Source organism: Nilaparvata lugens, chromosome 1 (assembly GCF_014356525.2).
Source record: "Nilaparvata lugens isolate BPH chromosome 1, ASM1435652v1, whole genome shotgun sequence".
NCBI classification, from domain to species: Eukaryota; Metazoa; Arthropoda; class Insecta; order Hemiptera; family Delphacidae; genus Nilaparvata; species Nilaparvata lugens.
Window position 1 is genome coordinate 43,525,249 of NC_052504.1, and position 23,656 is coordinate 43,548,904.

At 35.1% G+C, this 23,656-nt stretch overlaps 1 protein-coding gene across 1 annotated transcript in view; it reads right to left on the reverse strand.

The window, feature by feature from the left end:
- Positions 1–22,861, reverse strand: part of LOC111050989 (transcriptional coactivator YAP1) — a 76,517-nt gene extending 53,656 nt beyond the window's left edge. Inside the window, exon 1 of the mRNA XM_039434516.1 lies at positions 22,138–22,861. Coding sequence (XP_039290450.1) covers positions 22,138–22,607 — 470 coding nt within the window. The 5' untranslated portion in view covers positions 22,608–22,861. The remainder of the gene's footprint in view (positions 1–22,137) is intronic.
- Between the last annotated feature and the right edge of the window lie 795 nt (positions 22,862–23,656).

Genomic DNA, 23,656 nt, shown 5'->3' on the forward strand with positions numbered 1-23,656 from the left:
GTAGTGAGTGTGGGCTTGGAAGGGACAGTGCATGCCACATGCACTGCAGAGCACATGAATGACGAGGGAATGGTTTAGTTGGCCGGCTGGTTAATCGTGAAGTCATGAAGCCGGTGCGTCATATCCTCGGCTTATAATTAGGAACTGTAGAACAAATTGCCTGGAGAAGAGCTAGACAAGCGAAAACTTTCCTGCGGAAAAGTTGGCACAAGTGATAGATTCAATGAGTGGGGGGAAAGGGGTGAACCGGTCAATTCCCTACCGGCAACCGCTCCTAACGGTAAAAAATGCTGATCCGCAATGCTGAACGGAAGAGCTGCGAGCATTTAAGGAAACGCCAAAGAACGCCATAAAACTTATAATATGCGTGTTTTATCGCTGAAGCCACATTAACATGCTCGTAATATTTGAAATCAACTCAAATAACAGTGCCATCGAGCCATTCCTGCAACTGATCCACCTGCATTTATAACTCTATAAATGATACAAAATTTAATGTAGGCAAGTTATGTAAATGAAATCCTGATTGATTTTTCTTCTGGATGTCCCATACCATGCTGATTCAATCATGACAGATCACAAATAAATAATGAAATGAAAATATTTTTAGCTGTCTTTTCTACTCAAGATAGTCCTATTCTGACATCTCTGGTAACACTAATAAAATATTATACACTAGTAGGTAGCCCGTGCTTCGCAAGGGTCTATTTTAAAACTGCAAAATGAAAACTTGACGTAATAAAAAATTTGAAATTTGAAAATAGGCCTATAACCATCCTCGGTTAATGAAGAATCTTTATGCAAAATGTCAAATCAATCCGTCCAGTAGTTCAGACGTGATGATGTGTCAAACATAATTTTCCTACATCATGTACGTGTATGAGCCAGCTCTTTCCATTATTATAGTAAAGATGATGGATAGATGGATGATTTATCAGTATATTTGAATGAGAATAACTTTTGAATGGCTTGAGAAATCGGTGCGGTTTTGATGCGACAGAAAATCAGTTATTTTTATTCGAATAGGATCCCCAATCATACCTATCATCTAGTGTCCCTTTTAAAAGAAATGTTCAGCTGCTTCTATACAACAACTGGAAGCATGACAAATTGAAATCTTGACGTAATGAAATCTTGAAGAACTGAAAATAGGCATAAATAACCATCCTCGGTTAATTAAGAATCTATATGCAAAATTTCAAATTAATCAGTAGAGTATATTTCAGCCGTGATGATGCGTTAAACATAATTCCCTATTCCTTACGTGTATAAGCCAGTTCTTTCCTTTATTATAGTATAGAAAACTGAAGAATACATAATACTTGAAAACCTCACAGAATCATATTGATTTTCCAATAGCCTACATCAATAAATTTTAGTTCGATTAGGATCCTCCTCAATTTGAATCAGGCAGCCTTTTGTTTTCCCAATTCCAAACAAAATACTTGTTTCACTGGGATTTCGTGTCTGATAGTACATTATAACTGAAGAATATAAATTATTACTTATTTTTTTGTGATCTATTCATGTTTTTCTTATGAAATTCAATGATAGGCCTACAGCATGAATACTATGTCCAATTCATTTGTACTGGTGGCAAAATTTCAGATTAAAAATAATTATTTAATAAAATCCTAGTTCAATTGTAATGAAAACAAATTCCTTCAAAAAATAATTAATAATAATACGTTTCGAGGTAGAAAATTAAGAACGAAAAAATTGGGAAGCATCGGGATTCCAACCGAGGAACCATCGCTCCGTAAGCTAGCGTTTTACCGTTGCGCTACACTGCCGTTCGAAAATGATGGTCTTGTAACAACAGCTTTATAACCTCCTCATGAAAAAACACATTTTGGGCTGCAATAATGTAGCCTATGTTGTATGGAACTTCTTGTACGGTAGCATAGATGAATTTGATTATTAATTCTGAAAAATCTAGAAGGAAAATTGAAATTTGGGCTCCCAGGTGCTCGAGATTGATACTTTTAGAATCTATGTTCAAAATTTGGAGATCTAAATCATTCCCGTTTTTCCGGTATGCAATCCACAAGTTGACATGTTTTGATGCGAACAAACGAACACATGAACAAACACAACCCTACTATCTCTTATTATATAGAAGAAGATAGATGCAATCCACAAGTTGACATGTTTTGATGCGAACAAACGAACAAACACAACCCTACCCTCTCTTATTATATAGATGCCTAATATTCCGAAAATAGATCATATTTCCTCATTTGATGAAACTGTACCAGTACCGATGAAAAATTGTGACTAGTGTACTACTTGTCTTTTAATTTTTAAAGGAGCATGAAAGATAATATAATTGGATATAATTATTTTATTATAGTCTAATAATTGAGTTGATATCAATAACAATATTGAGTTGATATCCGCTGCTGACTTTAGGTTAGTTCAAAGGGAGTAGGACTTGGAAATGAAAAGAAGGTTATAGAGGTATAAGCGAAATGTGATTTAAAGTGACTTTAAATCAATTAATACTTAGGATATTCAAGTATATGCTCATGTTTTATTAACATAAGTTGAACAAAATTCGTAGTTGGAAATGAAAGAAATTCATGCCAGTTAGCTACCAGGCCGCCAAGGATTGATAGTAAGGATCAGATCAGCAATTGATGTAAATAAAAAATAAAAGGTCAAATCTAATATGAAACTCAGCGATCATACGATTACGGTTGTCTCCTAAAATATGGCAACTGGAATTAACGGAGCAGGCTCGTTTGCCGGGAAAGAAAGGCGTTTCTTAATTCAATGTCACTGTCAAAATAATGATTGTCATTCTGAGGACATGCAGCGCAGGGTACGCCGGAGGAATATTTCGACACTGTACGCAGAGGATAAGGTCTTGGCCAAGCATCTACAACCTTATTGGGAAGCCATGTGCTGTACTCAACATTAGTATATAGTCCTATATACTAACCTTGTCCTGTACCAGCATATCGTTGTCAGCTGGGTTAAGGCTCACACGGGTCAATGGAAATTATTACGGTTATAGCTTTTGAGTATTCAGCACTGCTCATATAATTGCCGAAAATGGGCCAACTATGTATCATCGACCATTGCTCAATAATTCAAATCAATCGCTCAGGAAACCAAGCAATTAGGCTATAAAACTAACAAGGCTTTCGTGAAAAAGTAGCCCTTTCTCGAAAAAGCGCGTTAAAGCTGCGTTTACACCAAAGTTATTAATAAAATGTTTATTTTTCGTCTTTATAGATTCCATTAGATTGAACGGAAATTGACAAACACATATGTTCATCATGTGTAAGATAAGTTTTGATCAATCTAATAGAATATATAAGGACTGAGAAATAAACATTTTGTTAATAAACTTGGTGTAAACGCAGCTTAAGTGTAATCTAGGTATTTCATTGTGTAGCTACTTTGTAACTTAGTTACAATTATTTTGCAGATTCTCCTTCGAACTCAATTTGTATAAATGTTCATTAAGACACTATAATGTTTGACGATTTGAATAGCTTCTGATACTGTTCTCAATGTGACAAGAGAAAGCTCTTAAATAATAATAAGTGGATTATTGATTATTGTTAGTTATAAGTACCACATGTTTCATTAATGCAATAAATACATTTTAATTAAAAAGTAACCAAGATCAATACATCCGGTTATCAAATCATACAATTAATATACTGTAGTTGCCGATTGCCAATCAATAAAATTAATGACTTGCAAAGACTAAATTAATGAATAATTTTGATTACTGATTGGTTCAGAGTCACAACAGTGTTCTCGTAACAATGCTATAGACTTGGCAGGCGTTTCAATTTCCAATATGGGAATAAGACAATTTTTTGCTTGGAGACCACAGAGCAGTCCAACCTCAACTCAACTCAACCAGTGGATAGACTGCAAAGTCAGTACCTGAATTATGATCAAGTCGTTCGAGAGAAAGCAATGCTGTCTGCTTATGTAATTTATCCGGTCTCTAGAGCGAACAAGTACCTACAAAGGTGCAAGCAACTTGACATGGCAGAATATCTAAACCAAAATAGACATTGAGGGATACCAATATGGCGTGTTTTCAATTATGGCGTGAGCCTGTACAACTCAACAGATGAGGAAAATCGGATGAATTATAAGTAGTCAAGTCCCTGTATAACAATAACAAAAAGTACAACAGTTATTAGAAATATTGAAAGATATTTGAATGACAAATATTATAATACATAAACAGTATATAAAGTCACTTGAAAGCAGTTTATGTAACTTATTTCAGTTAATTATAAACCAGGAAATCCTTAGGGATAAGTGTAGGGATATACATGAAGAAGTGCGATATGACTTCAATTTCAAACGATCTTGTCAGTGCCTAGCTCAGCTTAAAAGTTGTGATTTAAAAAAATTATAATTTAAGTTCATGAGCAATGAAAATACTGTACTGAATCTATTGCTGAGTACTGTAGTGTATAGATTATTAATTTATCATATTGTATTTATGATAAATATCGGGGGACTGAGCTTCGCTCTGGAGTGTAAAAGCATAGAAAATTTGTAACGAAAGATTAAATTAATAGTTTATATTTATTTATTCATTTTATCAGTCGTACAATTATTTTTACAGTTATATGAGGAGGCACATCAGGCTTATGCGCAAAACTGTCCCTTTTCAAATTCATACTACAGTCCAAATCAAAATGTAGGTTAAGCTACCTACTATCAATAATCAAAATAACAATTTATTCACACTTCAAAAAACAAACACATCATCAATTACAAATAGATATACTATGAATTCGATTTAGAATGATATACTATGTTTGCCACAATATTTGTTAATATACTATGTACTATTCTACACTAACAGCATCTAGTTACTATTTTGGACTTTCTGAAGTAAACATGTTTTCTAGAAAAAAGAGAAATAAGCGAAGTTTTTCTTGCTGAATTTTTATTCTCGTGAGATCAGCTGGATGATCCCACACATGCACTCGTTCACTCTCTTCCATTACGGTATCGACAGACGAAAAAATTTCCAGCTGTTTTTCCAAGGACGTATTTATCCTTTTAATGTCCTTCAGCGAGTTATCCCAGGGTTGAGACCTAGTGCAATCGAATTTTCTTATCATAAACCTACTTTGTTCCAAATTTCGTGAGAATCGTTAGAGCCGTTTTCGAGATCCGTTGAACATTGAACATGAATATATATTACATGAATATTTATATATATATATATAATATATATATATATATATATATTACATGGGTTTACTTACCCATATAATCATATAAATATATAATAAATATATACAGAAATTGCTCGCTTAATATAATAGGATAAAGCCGGGTCCAGACGTTCATTCTTTTTTACCATCAGTCTTTTGCTCAAGCAAAAGACGGATCGTTTGGTTCAAGAAAAAAATCTGGTGGGGTGCACTCACACAACTTTCCTTGCCGTTATGAAAATTGATCAACTGACGCTAGTGTTCCCGCGCATCTCAGGTCTACTTTTCTAAGATCTGAGCCAGCTGGTGACAGGACTATAGCGCTGCAGACACACGAAGTCTGCTATCTCTTCATAGTGAATGATTTAATAGGATCAACAGTTGCCAACAGTTTGCCATTGAATAATCTTTTTTTCTCGAATTTCGAGAACATTTTCAATTTTAGGTGAAAATGCTACTGAACATTAATTGTAGAGATTTTTATGCTCAATCTTTTCCACTTTTTCCAATTTTTTGTTTAAATTGTATCAGAAGCCTGATAATTGAGAATCTAAAATCAAACTTTGCATAGATGGTGCAGTGCTCCTGAAATTTTTACAGATATGAGACTTGTGGCAGTTGATGGAGCTTATCAATGACTTTTCTAGGTATGAATTTGATCAAAATCGTTGGAGCCGTTTTCGAGAAAAACACGAAAAACCCTGTTTTTGACAACATTTTCGCCATTTTAGCCGCCATCTTGAATTGCATTTGATCGAAAATGTTCGGGTCGGATCCTTATAGTGTAAGGACCTTAAGTTCCAAATTTCAAGTCATTCCGTTAATTGGGAGATGAGATATCGTGTACACAGACGCACATACACTCACACACACACACACACACACCACACACACACACACACACACAGCACACACACACACATATATATATATATATATATATATATATATATATATATATATAGACCAATACCCAAAAACCACTTTTTTGGACCCAGGGGACCTTGAAACGTATAGAAATTTAGAAATTGGGGTACCTTAATTTTTTTCGGAAAGCAATACTTTCCTTACCTATGGTAATAGGGCAAGGAAAGTAAAAATTGCGTCCACACGCATCCGTCTTATGTGGTCCGTTTTCCTATTTACCGCAGCTCCACTGCGTTGATATTTCATAATTTTCATCAATTCTTTTTGATAAATTATACGCATAGAGTTTATTTTTGTTGCTACTAGCAGTGCCTAGTAGCAGTAGCAGTCAATCTATGCTCCTTCACATTTATTCACTAGTATGTCATACGCGTTTCTCTTTTTATCTCTATGACTAACGCTATGACTGAAATCGTAAGTTAAGCCCGGTCCAAACGCTCAAGTTCAGCTTCAGTCTTTTGCTCAAGCAAATGTCGGAGCATGTAAGTCGTTCGTCTGGACGGTAAAACGGATGGGTGTTCAAGCCCTTCAAACTTAAAATGTATCGGCCGGGAATCTTTTTCCATCAAACCGTCCGTCTTTTGCCTAACCACCAAAACCTAAATCGCTTAAAAATGGAGATAGAGAAATTGTGATTACAGATTCGAATTCAGCGCCCTCAAATTAATAAAATGCCTAGCGAGTACTTGAAAATATGCAAGTTTTTTATGCATTGTATATAACGCCATAACCCTTTTTTGATTCTCATGAAACTCTCAAAATTTGATGTTGATATTATTATTTACTATCATGATTTATAATATGTACTATATTGTTGATAAGAATACTATCTATAAATTTCAATCCATTTACAATCACTGTGTCTCGAGATATTACATGTAAACAAAGCCATTTAGTGATTAACAGTAATATTTTTGTCATTAAGTTGTTAAATATAGCATTATCCAGTAGAATCAGCGAAAAAATACGATATAAATTATTACTCATCTACCGGATATATATCAACCGTATACAATTCAGACTCAATGAACCATATCAAGCCCAATTTCCATCGGTCATTGACAGAAGTCAAACATCATTGTCAACACGATGACAGGCATACCAACCAGGAAATTATGAAAATCATTTCACTCAATACCCTTGTATTATATAAGTACAATACCCTTGGCTTGTTGCCAATGTTTAATTATATGACATGCGCAGGACATACAGTAGCCTACTTCACTTTGGTTTCTATTGCAGATTGCAGTATTCATTAACTTCTCGATGAGTGAGTGTATACTGAGCTGTCAAGTTTCCAAGCTATTATCATAAACAAATGTCTGTGGTGAATCAGTGTTAATATATATTAATATATTTTCAGTATTTATATATCAGTCTTATTATTAGTTATTTCATTTCATTTATCAGTTAGTTGGTTTATATTCTTATTATGTCAGATTTACGCACATACCCACGCGAATTCATTGAACTCTACAAAGCACATCCATGTCTTTGGAAAATAAAATCGAAAGAGATAAGAGAAACGCCTATGATATTAAACCAGTGAATAAATTCAAGGCCCCACTAGGGACTTTGTAGCTAGAAAAATAAACTCTATGAGTATGATCTATCGAAAAGAATTGATGAAAATTGTGAAATATCAACGCAGTGGAGCTGCGGTAAATAGGAAAACGGACCACATAAGACGGATGCGTGTGGACGCAATTTTTTTTCTTGAACCAAATGATCCGTCTTTTGCTTGAGCAAAAGACTGATGGTAAACTGGACCCGGCTTTATCCTATTATATCAAGCGAGCAATTTCTGTAAACCTGTTTTTATATTTATCCGAAATGCTTTTAAAAAAGAGAATTTTCAAAACCAAATATACATCGTTCTTCTTCACATTCAAATGCAAAAAAAATGACTTGCAGAAAATTAAATTAATTTTTAAAAATGAGTTTTGAATTAATGGCTAAAGGTGGACTACCCAGACCCACTTTACATACAAAATGAGATTAGTACGAAGGCAAGACAATAATATCAGAACTTAAATAATTTTTAGTAAATCCATGATAATTGGTTACATGTTTACATGCTCAATTGGTTCAATCACGAGTTTGATAAAACACATCATTAATTTTAATAATTAAAACACACCAATTCAAACACTTCATACATTTCGAGATTGATTGAAGACATCGATTATTACAGGTAGATAGAGACTCACTTTAAAAATAAAAAGGTTCCGATTAAACACCAAGAAAGCCGTATCAAGGCAATTACTAGACTGTATCAAATTGAGCAACATCTTTTTAATCGTGAGTGCAGAGTGGGATTCCTTCTGGTAAACAGCCAGACTCAATTTTGTGTGTCTTCCGCTCTGAACTCTGCATGTTTTGTTGTATTCTGCTTCTGTCGCTCTTCCTGTTGAGTAGAATATCTCGCTGCTCGTTGTTTTGTGTACAGCTTTGCTGCGAACTCGCTACTCATTAGCTCATCTATTTTATCAAATCAACACGTTCGCATCAAATAACTTATCAAAAATATATAGGTCTACAACTCATTTTCCGAACTAGATTTCATTTTTAGAGGAAAAATCAGTGTTTTGTAAGTAAATAAGCGATCAAATTTTATACAACACAGCTCTACAAAAAACATCTCTCTCACTCTCTCTGTATCTCCTCGATCTAATGAATGACAGATGACACAACAAATTTCCATCACGTGACTCATGTTCCCACGATCGGCCAAGCACTACTACATTTACAATCTTCCCAAATACCATACCTATCAATGAACAATAATCTCATAAAAAAAATAATAAAACAATAATCTTCACCTGTATCCCCGAGGATCATTACATGATCATTACACTGATCAAAATCTGTGTAAACAATTGAAATAGTTTGATTCTGAAATATGAAATTTGTATTAGCCTAATCATTATTATTTATGTGTTGAATTTTTTTCAATGGTCTGATGGCACAGAACAAATTTTGATTAAAATATTAGTTTTCGGGTCATGATTGTTGTAAGTATAATATGCCGAATGGCACTTACAAATTAAAATTAATTTTCAATTCATTTTAATTATGAATCGATTTTCAATCAACAAAATAAGAAAAATCTATACAAATTAGCGTAAGCTACTAAATCTTGCGTATGTTTTCTGTATGATAAAAATATAATTTAGAGTGCACAAATTTAATGAAGTAATTAGTAATAAGTGGTACCTCGATATAGTACACTCCGTTATGATAAATTCCTCGTTATAGTACATTTTTTCTGCAGTCCTTTGAAACGTCCATATGTAGAAAGACCCCTACATAGTACATTATTTTGACCTAGACCTAAAATCGAATCTAACCCAGACATTATAAATTTTCGTTTGCCAGAATCCAAGTAACTACTGTACATATTTTCCACATTCAACATCGATACACATCCCGATTTGGTACAGACCTCGTAATACTGCAGTAAATTTTTGAGCGGTCCCTTGAAATTAATATCGAGGTTCGACTGTACAACTTATTCATATACGTAGAAGATGTTTCGTGAATATAATATCTAGAAGACGTGTAATGAGATGATGAGGCTTTCTTCCATACCAGTTTTCCCCACGTTTTCATGTTTAGCGTCCCACCATTTAATTCGAGACCCATTTCCAAATTCTGTCACTATAAAAATATATAAGATAGATGAAAGCAGGATGATGAACAACTGCTCAAATTGCAAGACATCAAGTGTCTTTCATGTTCCCCAATTTTGAAGTGTTTTTCTGTTCCCATTAATAATCAATTACCAAGAAGTTACTTTTATCAGAGATTCATAATAAAATATTCTAGTATAGAGAATACCATAGAATAGCAAAGAAGCTAGAAGTACTGAAGTAGTTAAGTGTAAGTAGCAACGGTGCGGCGTTCATTGTATCTTATAAACTATGTGAGTGCTCTGTTGGTAAACGACCACCAACCACCATGACGCCATGACGAAGAGGTGGTCCCCGGTCTCTGTTGTACGGTGAGGCGACTCTAGCTCCAGCTCTTCTAGACTCTAGTAGAGTCCGACCACAGCCATAGCCCGAGTGCGGTGTTGCCAATGTCATGCCAGTCCAGTCCAGCCGCATCACTCACCGGCTCACCGCTACAACGCAAGCACGCAAGGCCTTTTATTCCCTGTTCCCTCGTAGTCTACTGTCTCTCCATAATGTACTCAGCGCTACTTGTGCTATGCTATGCAATCAACTCACTTCAAACAATACACTTACAGCTGAAAATTGTTTAATTATTTGGAAAATAGATCATGTATCATCCATAATATATTCTCGATAAGTTTAAGGCTAGCAAACAAAAAGAACAGAGCTTACCGAATTTAAAACAGTGGTAACTTATTGAAACATGAATTTTAACTAGTAAGGAAAAATTCAAACTTACTAAAAGCATGCATTTAAATATGAGATTTATGAGATACGGTAGATTTTCCCTAGTGATGTATCTGTCCACTCCCTTTCTTCGGCCAAAGATGAGATTACATTCATCAGTTGTGATTTATTCATCTTTTCTTACAGATATACAATTTCCCTTGCGGCTACAACTTTCAAACATCCTACTGTAGTTCTAATGCTGTGATTTTGTAAAAATGGTAGCATAATATTTGATTTGGCTGATATCTATTTCACTCTGAAAAAGGAACATCGACATCACCACCATACCTGTCTATAGTGAAATTAATGGATTACTCTGACACCAACGGTACTTGGCAGACAACCAGTATGGAACTTGGCAGAAGTTTGATTGATTTATATGAAGAATCGTTTATAATTGAGCAGTTATTGGGCATTTTGTGTGGGTGCACTACTACTGTACTAAAACATCAGCCAGATCCTGATACGGTTTTGAGCCGGCGTAGCGAATAGATGGTGTATAAGAGAAAGAGGAAGAGAGAGAGAAGAGTGAGAGAGTAGCTAATATTAGATCGGCAGTCGCCAGTGTCGCTTCTCCCAAAACATGGAAAACGACCTTATTTTTACACCCGGCGCCCGACAAAGTGACGACGATTTCAAGCCCAATACCACCTCACTAGCCCAACCCGTGATTCCTCCAATACAACCAACAACAGTCAAACTCAGATCAGCCCAATAAATGGGGACCAGGGCAAACAGACAGAATTTATATATGAATAAAACGAATCGTCGATGACCGGAATGAACAGAAATTAGGATAGGCTAGCTAAAGTTTTCGAGGAGGTATTCAATTTTAAATAGTAAAATGAAGTTTGATGGATATTTAATAATGTGATTATACAACTATTCAAAATAGAAACATGTATCCATACCTACTACAAAGTTTTTCTCTTTAACATGACTAGAAAACTGGATTGATTGAGTCGCGTGTTTGTTCTTGTCAAATAGTTGATGTCAAAAAACTTGAATTATAGTATTGTAAAAGCAGAAAATACAGTTTCAATCCATCAACAACAGTACTGTGACAATATGTCAAAAAACTGTATTAAGTTACATGATTTTTTCTACTGATACTTTTCCCTTGTAGGTAGTTCTGATAATTGACTATTGGGATGATTGGAGTTCGGATAATATTGAAGTTATATACAACAGCCTACAAACACACCCTAACAAACAAAATTTCAATAGTTGAAATGATATACTCAAAAACCTAATTATTGCTGTTCATTCCGTTAATAAGGAGTATAAATTTATATTCAATAAAAAATCATTGACACCTTCTTCATAATGGAGAAACATGTACCGTACACGGTAAAACATGTTTTATAGTACACGCGTTAATGGTGACTATCGATCATATTCGAGTCTGTTTAGACAATATTATTAAAGTTTCAAAGATATTACTAGAGACAAATATTATGGTTTTGACATATTTGTTGGATCCCCACACTGTCATCTTGACCTTGCTATGGCATACAGTTATGATACAGTATTGATATAATGTAATATTATTATATTAATTTTGTATAGTGTTTTTCGTGTTAGGCCGCTATCGATCTCACTAGTGTGGGTAGAGGATGAAGGAGGTATTAAGGTAAAGAGCATTTTTCAATCACTCCAAGAATGAATATGAATATACCGTAACGATTTGAATACTTATAACGCAACAACGACAAACAAAACATAATTAGATGATGCTTATTTTGTCTAAACTATCTAGACGACTTCATTGGTTCTCCAGTCATAGAGACTAGTTTCCTAACAAATATGACGATTTTGTTTAACAATGATATCTATTGAAAAAAATGATGATTGAAAATAGACTTTTATAGTATAATAAAACATGCTATCAAACATAAAATATTATGTGTTGATTGTTGAGGTTATCAGTCGAAAGAATTCTATTATTTTTTTTCATTTTATTGCACGGCTTGATGTAGCCTAGTTGTCAAACTTATGAAACATCGTAGCATTAAAATCAGTATTATCGAGTGAATAGCGTATCAAGTTTTGAAAAATGATGTTTTTCAACTAAGGAATTTAGTTACATTTCCTCTTCGAATTGGTAATACTGTATAGCAGATTTCTAATAAAACAATAATTATTGCATTATATTATCAAGTTTCATCATACTCTCCTTGAAGAGAGTGAAACTTAGGTAGAGAGAATGTTTTTACTTTAAATTTAATGGAAAATAATGAAGACATAATTTATTGATGAATAAAATGTATTTGAAAAAGAATTGATCATTATTAAAAGATTCAACAATTGATATTGGATCAGATAAACAGTATCCATCGATGTCATTACGTATGAATCACATAAGAATCTATCAAAGAAGGCAGTATTATTGAAGGAAACGTCGCAAAATTCTCTCCAACGAAATTCACTGACTTTAAAATGTGAAACTCATCATACAGATAATTTCAGACAACTTTTCAAACTTTTATGAACTTATAAAGTAATTCCATAGCAAAACAAGGAGCTTCAAAAATTCTAACATTATAACTATGGTTTTATGAAAAATCTAGACAGCTTTTCGTTCGAGAACCGAACAATTGCAGTGTTGTTGCTCTACGCCAGGGCTCTCCAACCTACGGCCCGCGGGCCACATCCGGCCCGCGGATAGATTTTGTCCGGCCCGCCGAGAGTTATTGCTGCAGATTTTTAAAAATATATATCTATACACATTTTTGACAACTGTGAGTTCAGTACTCTTCTCTTACTAACCACTCCATTTCTAAGTGTAAAATAAGCTGTAAACAAGCAGCGATCAACCATTGCGAGATATTAGCAAATGGTCTGCACGGACTGTACATGTCTCTCCCAGTAAAAGACTCTAAAAACATAAAAAACCATGCTTAAGCTATGTTTTCTCTTTTTGGATCTACCTACAAGTGTGAGCAGACATGTTCAAAAATGAAGTTTGTTAAATCAAAATACAGATCTACCTTGTCAGATGAACATATTTGAAAACAATTTTAATGATCGGAACCACAAAGTTTGATCTTAAATGGGCGGACATTCTAAGTGGAAAAGAAATGCAATCTTCTCACTAAAAATAAGTATTCTCTTTTAGCTTGGTAACTTTCTGTAAATTTGTGTATTGTCAAGTTGTCTTATTACTATTAAAAAATTATTATCATTTTGTTTAACTTGCTAAATTTATGCATTGTCAAGTTTTCTTATGACCTTTCTACACTCAATAAATTGGACTTTGCATTGGAATGAAATGAATTGGTTTGTTTCTTCCTGTGTTTTAATTAAACCTACTTGAAACTCCTCATATTATTTAAATGGAAATATAATAATTTTACACCCCACAAATTCCCGTCGTGTGTGCCTCCACAAGTCAAATTCACGTACATCCTTGTTATTGGCCCTCTAAGCCTCCCAAGAATTAACAATGTGGCCCTAGGATAAAAAAGGTCCCTACTCTACGCTAAGGGACTTGACTAAATCTAATCTACCTGCCGTCTACTGAGAAAACTATGAAAGATAGATATTAAATACTGTACTGTATTCTATAACGACCAGAACATCCATGGGGATGGAAAAAGAGCACAAACTACAAAGAAGGAAAGCAACAACATTCGTGGCCGAAGGTTTCAGGTGCCGTTGGTAGAAAGTAAAAGGACTGAGGAGGAGGAGAAAAAAGAAGAAATAGGATTGTATGAGAAGCAGCAGAGGGTCCAACAAACCCACCAACCTGTCCACTGTGAAGGTGGTCTCAGCTTAGTGTAACGTCACAGGTTTCTTTCTACCTGTTGATTGTGAGGCAGTTAGCCGGGGGGGGGGGGATATTCTTGGAATCGCGGTCGTCTTTCCGCCCTTACCCTCCCCCTGGCACTCTACCAGAACCATAATGGAAAACCAAGGTCAAACACGCCCCCTCCCTCCCCCGACAACGTGATCAGTCGACCGAATCTCACACGGTATGGGTGCTCTTCTACAAAAAATCGCCCGGTTCCTAGAATTTTGTGAATAGCTGTAACAATAAATGGGGCCAAAAATTGGAACAGTGTGCGTGGCCATGTGATGGGAGTATGGGGCAATAAAAAAGCGAACGGAACACAGGGTTGCAGCTAGCAGGTGAAATTCGAACGGTAAATTCCAGGGCATTGTACAGGTTTACTTCAAAGTTTACTAAAATATTGTCAATTTTTGTCGAAACATGATTACCGTATATGAAAGAAATAGATATACAGAAATGTTTTTTTATAAGGGTGGATCATTATTTATTTAAGAAGTACTGTAGATTATTATTTACTATTTATTCCAGTTATTTGTGAGAAGTAGAAATAAGTACATTGAAAGTTGTAAGAAAATGAGTGAATAATAAATTATTATGGAAGCCAATTAGGTGCAAGGCTAAATCAATTGAATTGTTATTTTCTCATTATCTTCAAAATATTAACGTACAAAACAGAAGGTTATTAAATAATCGTTTACTTGGAGATCACTACTAAATTTACAATTTTCATGATTTGTGTGGGGTAAATATAGCATAACAATAACTAGGTATTTCAAAATATATTAAAACTCCAAAAAGTTCATAATTACATATTTCCTATCTCTGATTAAACCCTACAAATATTACTAAGGAATGACTTTCTATTATGAAGAGTTGAAAAATGAATACGAAATAGACCTACTGATAAATAAATCGATTTTAGTGAAATGTCCTCACTAATTGAATACAGAGAATAAGAAAGATGAATAAGGAAAATGGAAGAGAATATAACGGCTGATGTAATGAACCGTACACCTTCGAAGACCTTGAATTTATTGTTTCTACGCCAAAGAGAACAACTCCGTTATTCTATGATAGGATTTTCTATTATGACTGAGGAGTTGGAGCTCAAGTTGAGTTTCGCCCAATAATTGCATCTCAAAATAAATAACAAGGAAGCCTCACTCTCACTCTCAAGTCTTCATTCATCTTACTTACACTCGGATGAGAAGAAAACAACTTTTATTATAGAAACTGTTTCCCCAACAAATTCCCCAACCAGAGTCCAAGCAGGTAGAGTTGTAGCTTATGAACAGTGAATTTCCTTGGAACAAACTTTCTACCACCACTCCTTTATTTTATTTACATATACATATTTTTTACTTTGGAACACAATTTATTGCTGTATGTATAATCATCAATATTTCTACTGTTGATTCCTGCACTGAAATTAAATCAACATTAAGTTAACGTAAACCAATCGGTTAAGTAAATTTATTTCAAGTTAAAGTAGGATAAATACTTCACCTTACCGTTACACAACATGCAGTAAAACTTTATTGAACCTATAATGAGAAAGGGCGGGCACTTAAATAAATTCTACCCTTGTACAAACCAACTTCAGTTTGATCTGTGGGTACTCAAGAAGTTTCACATTTCATAGGACAATTGGCAAGCATCTGAGCGCCGTAAAACAGATACTGTAATATCGATTTGATAAGTTGAAAGACCGACACTGGCAAAGCGGAACTATTCATTTCTTTCACACGCATGGTCAGAACCAATCAATGCTGAATCGAACCAAGTATCCTCTAGCTATTATTTTCGCTATAAAGATGATAACTTCATTTACAGTTAGAACTTAAGCATTTGTTTTATAGGCGACTTAAAAACGTCATTGCGCACTAAAAAGGTGTTGTAAAGGCGCAGCTTTAAACTATCGGTCATGTCACGACCACAAGGTGTTTCTCCCCATCACTAATGATTCACAAAATCAGCGCGCTTATGTAAGGCGCTGCACGATCACGCTGCTCGTTGCTAATGCTAATACTATTCGATTTGCAACTTTCACGGTTCCAAAGGTCGAATTTATTCCCATGTCCATTTGTTAAATCAACTCTTTTATGACAGATGCTGAGAGATCCAGAGAGACCTTTGTTTTAAAGGTAATTATGAAACGAATTCGAACCTAGATGTAACAAGTGAAATAAAATGAATTTCATAAGTGAGATACTAACTTGTCTTCAATCTTTTTGCAATCACAGCCTTAGAGTAGGAAGTGGTTTTCAATCTATTAATTTTGCCCTAATGTAAGAGCAATACCTAATGTTTATACGTGATTTATGTTAATTGACAGGAGCTGACAATTCCACTCTATGCTTAATTAGAATTTTATTTTCACTCTAGCTAGGCACTTTCATTCACTTAAATTCATAATGAGTAACTGGAATATGCGAATACAGTCACGATTGCGATTGATTCATAAATGTGAATCACATAAAGTTCGAGTCCCTTAGCATTAGCAATTTCATCAATAACTGAAGATCTAGACTTCCAGACAAATGACTCAGGTACAGAGAGCTGATAATCAATGAGAGCTGAATGATGAAGCTTGAATACAAACTTTTGATCGGTTCAGCAATGAGGAGTCACATTGTAATTATTAAATAACTGTAGAAGGAGATTCGCAGAGGCATATTTTGTCTAAAATCAACAATCTTGATAATCTCATCTACAGTATTTACGAATATGTGGCACACTCAATTAGCTGAAGCTGTTCAAGTTGATTATTATCCTAAGGTGCATACAAACTTAAACGCAATGAACACGCGCATTTCGCTTTTCATCAGCTGATTTCCCCATAATACATTATAATTATTGAAGAAAGACATCACTCCAATGGGGGAAGGCTGACTCTCCTTTCTGTGAGTGTAAAGCAGTTCAGAATGTGATGTACATGGTGGAGGAGTGCCCCAGAAGGCAGAACAGCTACAGGGAGGCCTCCTGATGGCTACAACGGCATCAATAGTCTATTTAAATTATTTGGATGCATGCCTCTTATTACCAGTACAAAATGACTATTAAATTGGATAAGATGTTTTATTCGTTTTATTTATGGATTTTCTATTTACAGTATGTTTAAGAATGTTGTGATATTATATGTGTTGTGTATTTGCTTTAAGCTAAATAAATTGATCACTCCGCTCAAAATTGGTATTATACTTTACATATTATCACACAGAATATACTAATACAAAATTTAAAGATTCTTATGTGAAGCATCTAGAAACATTAAAAAATTTAGCCAAGTTTCAACTTTGCATATGGAAATAGAGTGCACTAATTGACATAACAGGTGGCAAATTTATTTTTTTAAAAACTCACAAACTAAAACAAGGTGTAGGCCTGTGGAAGAGCAAGCGATTTCACTTTTCAAAATTATTACAGTAACTTGTATAGGTCGTGGAGGGTGGAGGGTGGGGGGTGGAGGTAGAACATCTTCTCGTTGCGTAATGGCCGTATAACGATGTCTGCCTCATGTTAACGATTGAAAGTTGCATCTCAATTATAATACAATGAGCAGAAACGGCATTCGCCTCACGACTATTTTGAGCTTCTAACGAAATGTTAGCACAATCCCAGGATTGCCTCTGCACTGAGTGATCATGTCCAACATCAATTAAATGGTTACTCTGCAATAATATTGAAATACATTATAAATTCAAAGCTGGTGAAACCGTGATAGGTTAAAATGATTTTCAGAAATATAACAGGTTATAGCTGAATTCACTCAGAAACGACAGCAGCTTGCTTCTCAAGTTATCACGTAACCGTAATTCAAACATCGTGAGAAAAAATTGAGTTGAAAATAATTTATTGAATTTGTCCTTGATATGTATTCAATTTAATACGTTTTGGGACATTCAATACACAAAAATTATAGAACCATGGTTTTATTTCAGGTGGATATATATTTGACAATGACAAATCCTTTCCAATCTATAGTTATGCTACCCAGTATTTGGTGCATTAATTTATAAAATTAAAGTGGATTTCACTGGTACTTGTCTCATGATAAACAAAGACACAAAAGAGTATTCAAGAGTTGCATTCATGTTCATGAAAAACTTATCTGTAATTTAAATATTCTTTATAGATTCTATAGGTAACAGGTGTGATGCTGATGATGTTCACCTGATTTGATGCTGATCTCACCACCCAAATTTTGATTCAGGATGAAAGTAGATACTCCAGTTTTTTAGTTGATATAGTGTGACCCAGCATGACATTGTTTATCAGAGTTACGGTATGAATGCAATATTGCATCTAAAAAATGGGAAGTACTGGAGATATTTCGTATTTAATAGTCACGGAAAGATATGAGTACCGGTATTTAAAAATTCAATTGTTCTACAGTACTAACTCTTGTACTGGAAAAAAATGAAATGACCAAACTTGTTGGATGTGGAAAAAATACTACGTCAGATAACCGACACAAACCAATTTTTACTGATGTATTATGTCATCAGAACGATTCCATCACATATCTGGTCTAAATATGAGTAATAAATTGTAAAGAATTTATTTTTAACGAGAATGAGTCAACTAAACAGTGTGATAGATTTATAAATCTCAATGAAATGAATGATTCTATAGTGAGAGAAGATAGTAATATTATTCAATAGAGAAGGATAAATAAACCGAACGTTGAAAATATTTTGTTTTCATAGAGATAATAACAACGGGATAAAATTTAGAGTACAGATAAAGATTACGGTACTGATAATGTACGTCATTTAAAAGCATTAGTCATATACAATTTCGAAAAGGAAAAGCGCGGTATATGAAGCAGAATGAAATGATATGCTGATTGATAAACAAAAAAACCACTAGCACTAGTACAGTAGCTGCTAATTATCTTTTGCAAAACACGAAATTTACACGTGGGATGAAATTTTATGAACAAAGAGTTGCATGGTTTGAATGCATAATGCATAATATATTATATTTAAAGTGGCTCATTGTATGAATATCATACGGTACTGAATTGTGTACACCTCTAGACTTATTCATGTAGGCCTACATTTTTCCCACATATATTGTTATTGCTCTTCTTGGAAATTAAGTTTTTGAATCAATTGGAAATATTCAAAAGTGTTTGGATCAGACATTTTGGAGAATACATAATACACCTCATGAAATACGATAGAATATTCATTCACTTGAGGTACCCAGATTTTCAGACACACCAAATTTACTTGTCGTAAGCAATCTCATGAAGAATAGAGCTGTAGCTTATGCTATCCTTTCCTTATTGTAGCATATACTACTGTATATTGATCCTTATATTTTGAATATACTGCATAGTTGATAAACCTCCAGACATATGAGTATTTATAAATCTGTTTACCTAGGTGGCTTATGTATAATTTATTATTGCGGATGTGCCCACATGAGATTTGCGCTTATGCGTGATGTAAAGTGCGAGGGTGATTTGATAAGATGATCAAAAACGTCCATGCCTACCGGCGGGATTAGCCGGAGGTAAAATTACAATATTTAGTGTTTTTTTTTATTGATGTTGCTCTTCATTATGTAACTTAATAATTGAGCTGAAAACACATTTTCATAAATGTTTCAATTAGATGCCGTAGACTAGATACGGTATTTCACAACACGGTTGTATAATTTATTAATTGCTTGAGAAGTAATTACTTGGATGGGATGAAACAACGGAAGATCATTCAATATAGAAATAAATAATAATTGAGGCAAATGGAAGCATCATCTCAAAGAGAGCCGCATCCACTCTCTACTCTACCAACTACCTTATTACTGGTTCTCCTACTTAGCTTGAAAACAAAACAAAGGCCTGATTTGATAAAGCCTGTTATCGAGACCCTGCACATTATTAGGCAAGACCTCACTTCCACACATGCAGCAATCACATTCTACAATGTTCAAAGTCTGTACACTCGAATAGATTATGTGGCCTCCTGATAATGCATTATGAAGCTTGTCAATGTACATCAAAACGGCCACACGTCTTTTTGCAGAAAACAGTTGTGATAGGCCTAACGCAACACGGGTGACAGTCGTTGTGTTGACGGCATTCAATTCAAAACCTCAATCAATAGTCTACAGGTTTCGAAAAGTGTCAGGATTATAAAAGTGCGGTACACCCTACAGTTTACACGGCCCATTAGGCCTACTTCGTTAGTAAAATCGAACGAACAATCATCACAAACCATTGAAACATTCATGAAGGATCGAAGGAGGCCAAAATACAACATAATCTCTTTCTCATTCAAAAAAATTTAAGATATTCAATAATAAAACCATTTCCACCCAAAAATTCCAAGATGACTAATATTTTGTCGTTTTATTCATTTTAGAAATCTCCCAAAAGGATTGGAACCTACCATCACACAATTCCAAATCAATCTTGAGTGAGTTTGACACCCAAGGCCCAAGGAATGGCGCTACTTAGGCCTAAAAGCCAGGAGGCGAGTCACGAGGATGTTTAGATGTTTGTGTTCCATTCATTTTCCAAGGTTGGATCAAATTTTCCACAAACCGAGTGTCCGAAAAACTAGAAGACATTTGAGGTCCAAATTGAAATTTACCATGTTGATTACAATCATTGAATTGAACTGGTTATCTAGTTCTGCTTAATACGACAACAACTAAGTTATTGTTACCGTATATTTAGTTTACGTTCAAACTTAAAATGTTATCTATATGCAACTGAAGGCTATCTTTCAGAAATATGAAAGTGATCATGATTACCGAGTGTCTGTTGCATTTTTTTTCAGTTATCAGATGGTCAAGATTATTATTTATGAATTTCTGAGATATTTTTTCCGAATTGCCAACAGCAATGTTAGTAGGCCTATTATTGTTAGTAATGTAACTAATAATGTTATTAATGTAATTAGTACTAAACTACTATGTTAGTTAACAAATTATTGTTAGTTAACTGGCAAATAGGCTCACTAAGAAAAACGTTTCAATGTTACTCAACTGCGTATTTGTGTCTAGTTTGCATGTTACATAATAATAAAATTCGTTTCAACAAAGATAAAACGCTCAGCACCAAATCCAAATTGACTGATGCACCGTACTGCAATACACTATACCGTATTGGTTTCTAAAATCAAGGTTACATCATGACTCTCGGTAAACTAATGATTTTAAATAAGGTGAATTAACAGTTATCAATAAGGTATGCCTAGGAGGGTGTCAACTAAGCACAATGTAGAATAGAGATCCACTCTGACTATTTAGTACACATTGTACGGTACCGCTGCTGTACCGTATCGTATGTCATATTTTTGCAGAACCAACTCAAAAACCAACATGCAACAGCGATAAATGGATTGACAGTTGACAAAAGAAGCAGTAGGGTACCACTATCACCGAAATATTGGTCTAGGTAAATTCAAGTTCAAAGACCGCTAATAGGTACACAGACTATTTTCATCCTCTTTTTTATAGCTGGCAGAAACAAAGTTGTAAATGAGATGGAGGACAAAAAGAGATCTTCAATGAGCTCTGGTTCTGGTCTGGACATACCAGAAGAAAATGTGGAGGTTTGTCCTTCACTTACAAATGACAGGGTGGTTTCTGGTTTTCAAATAACTCTGGTACCGTCCCCAAGAATCTAGGAGCCCTCGACACTTGATTATTTTCAATCGTTGTTACTGGACTGACATAATATGCAGATTCATTTTGTGTTTTGTAAAAAAATTGAGCGGGACTAACTAATAGAATTTCACTCTAGCATCCAAGTTACAGAAAGTTATTGAATGAACAGCCTACTTACTTGAGAAAATAAACTTGTCCCTCGGGAGTTCTGGCCTGTTCCCAGCCAGGCGGCAGAGGACCCAATTCGTCGATGGTGCCTCCAGTAATGTCATAACTGCGCTGCTTGAGGTGCTGCTGCACTTGTGGCGGAGGTTGCTGTTGGGCCGAAGCGTAGGTCTGCTGAAGAGATGCTGGTGAACTGTGTGCCCTCGGATGGTTAACCTGCAGTCCAGTGTTTGTGGTTGTTCCGAAAGCTGAGTCGGCTGAATTTTCACGACTGTGCGAAATCGACGACACCGATGGTGACTTGGAGCCGGTGGTCGGTGGATTGAAGAACGAGGTGGGCAATTTTCGCATTCTAAAAGGCACTTGCAAAGGTCTTTTCGAGTCGGGCTTGAGAACGGTGTCGAAGAGTGCTTGCAATTCCGTATCCGAGTCTTGGTCGATCCGCACTACCTGATTGCGTTCAACATCTTGATTTAAAGCCATTTTTACGACAGTAATATCTAACTCGAAAACTAAATCATTCGCAAAACTACAACTAAGTAAGATGAAATTATAAAAGAGAACCCAAATCCCCCCCGAAACTAATAACAAAATAAACTACACCGAGCCCTGCCGACGCACACACCCGCACACCTAACCCTAGCACTGAATCACTGCACTCTGAATCGTATTCGTATTTGTGCCTTCACATTTCTGTATTGTGAGTTCTGACACTTGAAAGGCGAGTCGACCTCGGAATGTGAGCCTGCGCATCAGCAGCCGATTCCGGTTCACCGCCACTCCCAGCCACTGGCGCGCTGTTTCCTGCTTTGGCCACCAGGTAGCAGCACCGTCCGAGCCTCACTAACTGCCTCATCAATGGACAGTTCATTCACCCGCCTTCTGACTGCTCACTGCTGTTGCCTCAGAGCAACCTGTGCAGACTCATGAACATCACGATCTGTCATCTATGCAGACTATGCATGTCGTATGAAGAGCAAGAGCCAGGCTATCTCTAAACTGAACCAATTTCTTATTTGAAATAATATTATACAAATTAAAAATGTGTGACTAAAAAATTATCGTAATAGATATGAAGCCAACTCAAAGCCACTAAAGTTGTATGTTGTATTCACAATAGAATAATATCCAATTGACAACATTTATAGATAGGCTTGATTCTTGAATCTGGAATCTCACGAGGTGCCTTTTATAAGCCTCCGCCTATCCGCCTATAGAGGGGCAAGGGACTGGCGCTGCTCTACCATATCAACCATATATGATTAGCCTATATGTATTCGCAGACAGGTTGAATAATATTTCTTGAGATCTTATATTGTGATTGATCTTCTGTATTCTATTACCGTATTCCAATAGAATTTGTAGTTTGTAGAGCTGTTCTCCTAAATTAGGTACATTTGCATTTTTAGAGCATAGTGTTTTTATAGGATTCCCTCTTCTCAAACATAATGAAAGAGGAAAATGTTATATTCTAAAAATTAGGCTACATACCACCATTGATGTGTTAATGGATGATAAAAAAATTATGTTCT